The 10,500-nt window shown below is 38.6% G+C and overlaps 2 protein-coding genes across 4 annotated transcripts; both read left to right on the forward strand.

The window, feature by feature from the left end:
- Positions 1-256: 256 nt before the first annotated feature.
- On the forward strand, positions 257-3,943 carry LOC103453646 (pollen receptor-like kinase 2). The gene is made up of 3 exons (XM_008393201.3): positions 257-1,101; positions 1,670-2,293; positions 3,126-3,943. Exons 1-3 carry the CDS (start codon positions 399-401, stop codon positions 3,764-3,766), a joined length of 1,968 nt encoding a protein of 655 aa, XP_008391423.3. The 5' UTR covers positions 257-398; the 3' UTR covers positions 3,767-3,943.
- A 1,137-nt stretch (positions 3,944-5,080) lies between these two features.
- LOC103453705 (U-box domain-containing protein 35-like) lies at positions 5,081-9,827 on the forward strand. Of its 3 annotated transcripts, none has more exons than XM_070810845.1 (8): positions 5,081-5,233; positions 5,797-6,073; positions 6,293-6,381; positions 6,619-6,743; positions 6,831-7,004; positions 7,269-7,551; positions 7,644-7,745; positions 9,396-9,827. In XM_070810845.1, exons 2-8 carry the CDS (start codon positions 5,872-5,874, stop codon positions 9,741-9,743), a joined length of 1,323 nt encoding a protein of 440 aa, XP_070666946.1. In that variant the 5' UTR covers positions 5,081-5,233; positions 5,797-5,871; the 3' UTR covers positions 9,744-9,827. The 3 variants fall into 3 exon arrangements, with proteins under 3 accessions (XP_070666946.1, XP_028946752.2, XP_070666947.1); XM_029090919.2 differs by having other exon boundaries at positions 5,800-6,073; XM_070810846.1 differs by lacking the exon at positions 9,396-9,827 and adding an exon at positions 7,893-8,091 and having other exon boundaries at positions 5,800-6,073.
- The last annotated feature ends 673 nt before the right edge of the window (positions 9,828-10,500 follow it).

Raw genomic sequence — 10,500 nt, forward strand, 5'->3', positions numbered from 1 at the left:
AAAAATCAATCTCATGCATCAAAATATTCGTAGGTGGACCGGATAATTCTCATGCAGAAATACACACATTTCCGAATGACTTTGTCAACTTTTGGACAACTCTATTTCCGAATGATCCATCCCTCCTCATTTGACCTTTGTAAACAGCCTTTCCAACTTCTATTCTTAGCCTCTCTCCTTCTCTCTCCCTCTCTCTTTCTCTCTCATCACTCACTCTTCCCTTTCCTCAATGCCATCAAAACTAACCACTATCAACCTTCGAATCCTTCTCCACCCGCACCCTGACTCAATTTTGTAGCGCAGCCCCCTCTAAAAGGGCGCACACGCTGCCCTTGTGCGTGTACGTACAACCCTCTTATGCTACGTACCTACACCACTATTTGGAGCAACGTAACAGGATGATGAAGATGATGATGATGATGATGAAGAAGCAGTGCGAATCATCATCGTTAATGTCGCCTCGTGCTCTTGCTTTCTTCTTCGTTTTGTTATATGTTTGTGTTGCCTCTCCTGCGGGGGCTTCTGAATCCGAAACTCTCCTCAAGCTTAAGGATTCCTTACAAAACACCGACGGATTAACCACTTGGACACCATTGACCAGTCCCTGCACCGCCCAAAAGCCGAACTGGATGGGTATTCATTGTGATCGAAGGGGGAGAGTTTGGGCTTTGCAGCTTGAGAATATGGGGCTCAAGGGTGAAATCAATGTGGGCTTGCTCCAAGACCTGCCTGACTTAAGAACCATAGGCTTTATGAATAACAGTTTTGAGGGTCCATTGCCTGATTTGAGGAAAATTATCGGATTAAAAACTGTCTACCTGACGGGTAATAAATTCTCTGGCACGATTCCTTCAGATTGGTTCGCAGGAATGTCATCGTTGAAGAAGCTCCACATGGCGAATAATCAGTTTACGGGAGAGATTCCGAAGTCGTTGGCAGGGTTGGATAAGCTGCTGGAGCTGAGTATTGAAGAGAACAAATTCGAAGGCAAGATACCAAATTTTAGGCAGCCCAGGTTGACAATATTTAACGTCTCCAACAACAAACTGGAGGGTGAGATCCCGAAAAGCCTAAGAAAATTGGATGCAAGCTCCTTTGCAGGTGAGCCTCAACTTCTCTCTCTCTCTCTCTCTCATTATCCCGGGAAGAATAATCATGTTTAAGAATCTGAATTTGAGTTGTTATTAATATATTACAATATATACCTTCCAATTAGGATTTTTCTTGTGAGAACTTTGACAAGCATAGTTGAGAAACCATAGAGAAGACCGAAAATCGATTAAAGCTTAAAGTCTTACATATTCAGTCAGCCATTTATTTTTATAAACAAATCTTTCAAGCAATTCTTTTAAATTCAAGAACTAAATAAAAAGAAGATGGTACTGTTCTTTCTTCTTCAAAGGAGGAAAAAAGCGAGAGTCGAATTTTTGTAATGCGTACGTAGGTTAAGTTATGAATGCGTGGAATAAAGAAGCGTCAGGCATAATCCTCAAGAATCTCCACAGAAAAATTTCCTCCCAGCTTAAATAGGTTCAAACATGTAAGTTAATTTATTAGGTGATAAGTGTCTTGTTTCAAGCAAATCAAAAGCACAGAGTACAGTTAGAGAAATAAAAGTATTGTTCTTAAAAGATTTAGGCAATTAAAAGTTTTCCACCTGGACATGCAGGGAATGAAGACCTATGTGGAGGGCCATTAAAAGCATGCAGTACCCCCTCGAAGAAGCCCGCAACCTGGATAATCGTGCTGATTGTGATCGCTGTCATAGTAGCAATCATCGCCATAATTGCTTTACTGGTCTTCCTCCTTGGACGCCGCAAAAAAACATCTGAATCATCGGTAGAGGCTCCACCACCATCAACAGCAACTGTCCAAAACAGAGCAGTTCAAAAAGAACCTGAGCACCAAGCAAGTGCTCCAGGCTCACCTGAAAACTCGATTAAAGGAGGGAATGGAAAGAAGGGTGAACAGAGCTTAAAGCTTTCATTTGTGAGAGACGACAGGGAGAGGTTTGATATGCAAGACTTGCTGAGAGCCTCGGCGGAGGTGTTAGGCAGCGGTTGCTTTGGGTCATCTTACAAGGCTGCTTTGTTGACCGGACCAGTGATGGTTGTGAAGAGGTATAAGCAGATGAATAATGTAGGAAGAGAGGAGTTCATAGAGCACATGAGAAGGATTGGGAGATTGGGACATCCTAATTTGCTTCCACTTGTTGCTTATTATTATAAGAAGGAAGAGAAGCTCTTGATTTCTGACCATGTTCTAAACGGCAGCTTGGCTGCTCATCTTCATGGTAAGTTCCTTTTCCTTTAAACATATACATGTATACAAAGCCTTTATCCAAAGGGATTTTCATTTTTTGATAAAAATGAGGATTAGTTGTGGGTCAATTATACATCGAACTTTAACTATCCGGACTGTCTATTTTTTAAGTCTTCAATCATAGATCATTCTTGCAAAAATTCAATTCAATTCGAAACCCTTAACTCATTAGATTGTCATGATGAAATTTCAATGATTCTTAGAACCTAGTGTTTGTCAATTTTGTTGAACTCAATTAGATACATCAAATATTTTTGACTTGGCTAATATTTTGTAAGGATGATCTATATATAAAGTGCAACTTGAAAAATAGACTGTTTGGATTATTGAAATTCAATGTGGTGTGAGCTGCATAACTAATCTCCATTTTTACCAAAAATGGAGATCCCTTTATTTAAAGGGCCTATCTATACACACACACACACACATATATATATATATATGTGTGTGTGTGTGTGTATTTGCATTTTACCTAAACATGAATGACAATATTATCTAGTTCTACTAATTGACGAGATCCTACCTTTAAGTGACAAAAACTATTTGTATACCACATCTCTAATAGAGATAGGCGGGTAATACCTTTATCAGAGATGTGGTTTACAATGTTGTCCATGTAGCATTGCTTGTACATATGAGTATGCAAAATTAATCTTTAATGTCATTATAGACAATTTTACTTCGTGTTTTAGTTGTACGTATTTCAAGCCTTTTCTCTTCCCCGGTATCCCCTTTAGATTGAGGAAGAGACTTCAATGAATGGCAAATTAATTAGTTGGTGTTATCTGCACTTTCATGATCAGGAAACCAAACCCTAGACCATCCAAGCCTTGACTGGCCGACCCGTTTGAAGATTGTCAAAGGAGTAGCCCATGGCTTACGCTATCTCTACACTGAGCTTCCCAGCCTAGTAGCACCCCATGGCCACCTCAAATCCTCAAACGTTCTTCTCAACGAGTCCTACGAGCCCCTTATCACCGACTACGGCCTAATCCCTGTGGTAAACCAAGAACATGCTCACACCCTCATGGTGGCCTACAAGTCCCCAGAGTACATGCAAAGCAAGCGCGTGACAAAGAAGACCGACGTGTGGAGCTTCGGAGTGTTGATCTTAGAGATCTTAACGGGGAAGTTGCCCACCAACTTTTTGCAGCAAGGTAAGGGAAGCGAGGAGGATTTGGCAAGTTGGGTGAACTCGGTGCCTCGGGTGGAGTGGTTTAGTCAGGTGTTTGATACAGGAATGGGGGCAGGCAAGAGTAGTGAGGGAGAGATGCTGAAGCTCTTGAAGATTGGGTTGGAATGTTGTGAAGGTGAAGTGGAGAAGAGACTAGATCTGAAAGAGGTTGTGGAGAGGATTGAAGAGTTGGAGAGGGACAACCCTGGAGATTCAGATTTTTTCTCTACGTGTGCTAGCGAAGGCGACATGATGAAGATCGTTGGCTGATGAAACGATTCTCTCTTTCTGCATGACATGATCAATGGTTCATTGATTCAGAGATGACAAGAAAACTCTAAATTTGTATCTGTCACATCCTTCCCAATTCCCTCATCAGGATGAGATACAACAATGAACTGTTTTTCTATAAGATTTGGCTTTATAAGCAAGCTAGGTTTAAACAAAGTACTTCAATATTCCATAACATAATTCATTCTGAGTATAACCATTTATTCATCTAATAATCCTTAATTACAATATCATAGCCAAAGAGTTTATAAAAGTTCATTTGATCGCGCCACTTCTAAATGGAATAGGATTTGCACATGTTTCAAATTAATTGCAGGTTCAAAGCAATGTATATATATGCTCTCCACCTACGCAGGGCGCGGCTTTGAAGTAAGACCCTAGAGTTCTCTGTCCCTCGACTCTTTGTACTAAGCGAGCCTTTGAAGTGAGATCCTAGAGTTCTCTGTCCCTCAACCCATCGTACATTGATATATATATATATAAAAATCCGCTAAATACATGAAAAAGTCTTACTATATCACATATCATTAAAAATTAATATTAAAAGAAGAAAGGTATACAAATTTAACATCACTTAAATGTTACACGACGATATTATCTACACTAAAGGGGAGGAGGATGAGAATACCACTAGATCGTAGTATTAAGTGTACAAATGTGTTAATTAAGTTTGCATAATCTAATTTTTCAACCCTTTTTTTTTTCAATTGCCTATGATTACATTTTTTTTATATATTTTTATTCAATTTGAATTGTAAATACACACACACACATTTTCTTTAAAAAAAATTAAGGATCCTTCTGAAGTGGGGACCGCAAACAAATGCCTACTTCAGCTATCCTCTGGACCGACCTTGCACCTACGTACTCAATATATATCACTTGGCAATATTTGTCTTTTCAAAATCATCGGAGGAGGAAAAAAATTATTAAAGAACCAGTCAGACAAAAAAAGATCACTAACATCCCTCTTCCCACCTGCACCAAATAGAAAAAATTAAAAAAAAGGATGAATTTCCCAATAGTTTAGTAACTATAAATAAATGAATTCTGTCAATATTAACTCAAAAACTTAAGAGGTTTTTTTTCTTTCTTTCTCTTACTAATTATAGAGAAAAATTTACTTCCAAAAAAGTCCTATGATCGATCCTAAGAAATAGGAGAAACTCGGACTGTGCAGCATGGCCACAACCTACAAGTGTCACCAAGGGCTAGCTAAAACAATTAAGTGCATGTACGTCCTTCCATATATATGTGTGTCTCTTTTCTGATGTGACGCGAGATTCGTGAGAAGATACACAAATACATGAGTATGCACCCAGTTGCATCTCTCTCGCCACTACCTGACATAAAAATGAATTTCCTTTTAACAGTGATTGAACAATTACAGTTGTCGTATTCTAACTGCAGATGTTCATATTGTAACGATACGCCCGACAACCAAGGGTAAGAACCAAGTCTAGGGCCTAGGCTTCATCGATCATTTATCTTTTGTTACCTGTAGTATATTTATCTCTTGTATATATGTTAAGCGAAATCCTCTCAGAGATCAATACAAGACCAAAAACTGAAACTTCTTAACTGCCTTTTTTTTCTTATATATCGTTCTTCAACTTCTTCATTGTAATAGAGTCATCTCTAATTTAATGGTACGTACATGCGGAATTTCAAAACTTTGTTGGGAGACTTGGTTAATATTAGAAATTCTAACCGATGTGCGCGTTTTGGCATGCATCAGCATCAATCGTCTCTATATCTAATCCAGCGACAACTTTCTAAAATGATGCTGTAGATATGGGGGTTAATTAGCTCTGATAACCGAGTTAATGTTTGTTTTAATTAACTTTAAGTGGTTTTGAATATTTAAGTTCTATGGCCCTTAAGCATTTGGTAAGTTTAAGAGTACAGAAGGAAGGAGACATAAAGCTTTGCATTACTTTGTTATCTTTAAATTTTTTTTATTTTTTTCTCGAAATTTACTTATGTTCCCATATTCATGTTTGAGCAAGAAGTTGCCATATTCATGTCTGAGCAAGAGGTTGTTCAATCTGAGAGTTGAGAAAGAAGAAGGGCGAAAGAGAATAATGTGGTATAACAATGTTGATAATGGAAATAATAATCAAGGCGCGGGGATAATAGCAGTAGCAATCGACGACGGCGTCTCCAGCCAAAATGCTTTGAAATGGGCAATCGATCATCTCGTCTCTCGATCTACCAGCCAAGCTCCTATCAAGCTTGTCCATGTTATTCACCCATCCAATTCCAATAATACACTTCATGCAACAGGTACCTCCTCTCTGTATCTTTCATATATACATGCCATATATTGCCCGATAATTAGTTTTGTTCATCAATCAATATTGTGTTAATTATCATATTTCTAATAGAGGCAGGACTCATCTATGTAAACACACAGAAGTTTTCTGCGTGTTGAGATGACACAAGTAGCGGTACTCTTGCGTGAGTAATTAACACATTTTGTTTGATTTTTGATGGCGATTATAGCGAACAACCCATCAAATGAAGGGCAAGCTCACGATGCTCCAAATACAGATTTCTTACTTCCATTTCGTTGCTACTGTACGCGCAAACGAGTACGGTTCATTCAACTCTTAACTTTTTCTTTTTAAGAAACCTTTGCGGTTATAAATGATTACACCTAGTTTGGGGACATAAACCTTACCCCTTATTCATTTTTTAATCTGATGATCAACATATATACCTATATATATACACTTTACAATTAAGAAGCTAGTTGCTGATGACTAAATATTTTTAGTTATGACAAATTGTAAGTAGATGTACTTGATTTGTGGAATTAATATTATCAGGTACAATGCGAGGCTGTTCTACTGGAGGATCAAGATGTAGCTGAGGCATTAGCTGAGTACATTTTCCGCCATGGCATTGAGAGTATTGTTGTTGGTGCTACATCCAGGACTGGTGGGTTAACTAGGTATGCAACACATGTAAGATTGTGCGTGTATGTGCGTTTTTTATTTGTCCAAACTCATACGATTTTCAAAACATGTTGTTCAAGTAGGCGTCTATTCAAGGCATCTGAATCTATTCCAGGCAGAGTCCTGAAGTTGGCACCGCGTTTCTGCTCAGTATACACCATCAAACAAGGAAGGGTGAGCGAAATGAGTGAAGCATCTCGTCCACTTCCAAATATTCATGTTGAGGAGAGGGCAGCGGATCACCAGTCCGATCACATGTAAGCATTTATATATTCAATAAATTGGATCATTTAGCCAAACTCTCAATTTCTACCAAACATTACATTAAGAAACAAACAACCTAATCTATTGTCCAGATTCAGTCTAATAACATACAATTATTTGAAATGTGGACGTCTGCATTGTGGATTTTGAGTGAACGCTTGAATGTTGGAGCTGATGTCTGCACTTGAACTGGCATATGAATATGTTACTTATTTGACTCATTTGTTAATTAACTGATTTGGTTGATGCTTGTCTAGAGGTAGAGGTCCGATCTACAGAGCATCTGATGAGGTCTCAGTGGCTGAGAATGATGTTTCGTTTCAAAGCTCAGAAAGACCTAGTACTGACAGCATTTTATCCTTCTATCAAAGTTTTGGTCCAGCTGGACTGACCCGATTTCCTTTAGAATCATCATCAAACATGGAGAGTATTGCAAAACTGGACGAAGATTTTGACAGTTTTGATTTTTACACTCCACATGAACCGTCATCAACCGTACAACGTTGTGGAGGAACACCACTCTTGTCGCAGAAAGTATTGGTAAGTTGTTTGAAAAGGATACGAGTAAAACTTAATTACCAACTAAACATGAAAGAAAGTTCATTTTGATTCGAAATCTTTGGTACTTGCAGGATGACATGGAAGAGGAGATGAAAAGGCTTAGAGTGGAGCTGAAGCATACAATGGACATGTACCACGCAGCCTGCAAAGAAGCAGTGGCAGAAAAACAGAAGGTTAGCTTAATTTGAACCCTCATAAATCTTCCTAGCTACTTAGAGCTAGCATTTTTGGCTAATAGCATTTTCTCTTACCATCTAAAGTTTTTTGGTTTCATGCATGTATTTCACTGATCTGTTTGCTCTTCCATCTCTCTCATAAAGGTAGGACCACTTGCATATATATGCCGGAGCTCCAGATTTGGTTAGCAATGTGATCATAGTAACTTGTTTAAACATTCTTGCTAGACTGAGGCCCCGTTTGGTATTGCTTTTTTTTTTTTCACTAAAAATTGCTTCACTTTAAAGTTAAGCAGTAAAAAGTGTTTGATAAAAGAAAAATACCCTGCTTATTTTAAAAGCAACAGGCTCTAGACAACAACTTGTAAAAATAGCATGTAGGTTACTTTTACAAGTTGCTTTAACAAAAAGCAGAGTTGGGTCTTTAATAAATATTTTCAATTGTTGTATACCTTCATTAATTTTTTTTAAGTAACATTATTTAGCTTTCCACACACATTCTATCTTTTAGAGAAAAAAAGAAACACTACGTTCTACCACTATAAATACTAACCTTATACCATCACCGCCATTATAACCACCATTTTTGCCACCACCACCGCCATAACCACAACCTCCACCATTGTCACCATTACCTGCACCGTTGTCACCACTGCCATTACCTCCACCGCCACCAGCACTGCCACCATTGTTACCACCATCGGTGCCGCCATTGCCCCCACCACCATCATTACATCAACCGCCACCACAACCATAACTGCCACTACGTACCACCATCATTGCCGCCACCGCCACCGCTACTACCACCATCATTGCCGCCATCGCCACCACCACAACCACAACCACAACCACCACCACTACCACTTCTACTACCACCATCATTGCCGCTATCGCCACCGCCACTACCACCATAACCACAACCACAACTACCACCACTACCACCGCAACCACAAATGTCACTATTGGTGCTACCACCGCCCTACCACCATTGTTACCTCTCCACCCTAACCAACACATCCCCCTATTAGCATCACCACCACACCTCCCCGCAACCACCACCACCACCACCACCACCATTACCACCACTACTGTCGTTAACCCCCCTCCTACTACTATGTCCATTTGTTATTGTATACAATTATATCACTTTTATTAAATTTTAACAAACACTTTTGAGCTGCTTTTTATACTCACAACACTTTAAAAATTCAGTTAACCAAACTCTCATCAGCTTTATTTTACATCTGATTATTCTTAAAACATATCAGAAGCAATTTTTTTTTTTTTTTTTAAACACAACAATCCCAAACTGGCCCTGGTACCGTAAAATATTTAGACTACACATTCCTATAATGTATAGGTAACACTCAACCTGATCAATAATTTCATATTCACAGTCAAACAATACGACGAGAGAGAAAAAGTATATGGCATTAAGATTTATATCTATTTTGTTATTTGATCCATGCATCCTTGGAGTACAGTTATCAACTAAACTTTGAGTTTTTTTTTTTTTTTTTTTTTGTCGAAAACTTAGAGTATATTATATCGTAATGCGGTATACATTCATCTATTTTATTATTTGAATTTAGTGTCTCAATAACTATCCTGAGTGTAGTCTTCTCATCTTTCTCATATCCAATACAGACAATTGAGCTACAAGAGTGGAAATTGACAGAAGGGAAAAAACTAGAAGAGGCACGACATGCCTTAGAAGCAACTAGGGCAGCTATGGAGAAGGAAAAAGCACATTCTAAAGCAGCAATTTTGGCAGCTGATCATCGTCACGAAGCAGCTCATAGGTTTGCTGAGAAAGAAGTGCAAACAACAATCAGTGCCGATCAAATATTCAAAGCTTTAAGGGAGGCTGACAATGAAGAGAAGAAACGAGTTTTGGATGCTTTAGGCCAGTCCCAATTAGTTTTCAAATACCAAAGCTTAGTTCATATCTTAGTTGTTTTATTGTTATTTTCTTTTTACTGTTCACTGTTTTAGTGAATTCGTTTCCACAGATTTAAGTGGCCTTTCTATGGCATTTCAACTGATTTGTTTTTCTCAATATATTCATGTTCAAGGAAACTAGATAGGTACTAGTTGTATAGCATCTTAGAATTAAGTTGGGATTCTAGTAGAGATTGGGTCAAATGACAACCAATAACAAAGTAATTAAAGCACACGAAAGATCATATAACCATTCATTACGTTCTTTTTTTAGAATCCATCCCAACCGCTGAAGCTCAGAGGTGAGATCCGGACCTCCCTTTTGCCTCTCCCCCATCTCCACAACCATAGCCTCCTTGAACTCCCTGACCTGCTGCTGCCATAAATCAATTGCAACATGGGATAGGATGTTGGGGTTTAAAAAAACTTCACTGCTTTGGAATTGTTTATCTCACAAAGAAGAATGTAATGCAGCGGAATTGATAGGCAAGAGAAAGAAAGAACACTCAATGTATTACACAAGATTTTTATTCACTCACAAACTTAGTACAAGAGGAAACACTCAAACACTCTTAGAAGCTTTGTTGCTTCTTCTCACTTCTCACTACTTGGCTCTCTTGGTTGTTGCAAATGGTGTGGATGCCTTCTCCTTTTATAGGCATGGATGGAACCTTGGAGAAGTATGGAAACATCATGCTAGATATATCTAGACAATTCCACTACCTTCCTATGCTAGAATTATCTACACTGATCTTGTATGTTGGTGGAATCCTCACCATTCTTCTAGACTCTTCCACCAACTTGAACTTTG

The sequence above is a fragment of the Malus domestica genome, chromosome 13 (genome assembly GCF_042453785.1).
Source record: "Malus domestica chromosome 13, GDT2T_hap1".
NCBI classification, from domain to species: Eukaryota; Viridiplantae; Streptophyta; class Magnoliopsida; order Rosales; family Rosaceae; genus Malus; species Malus domestica.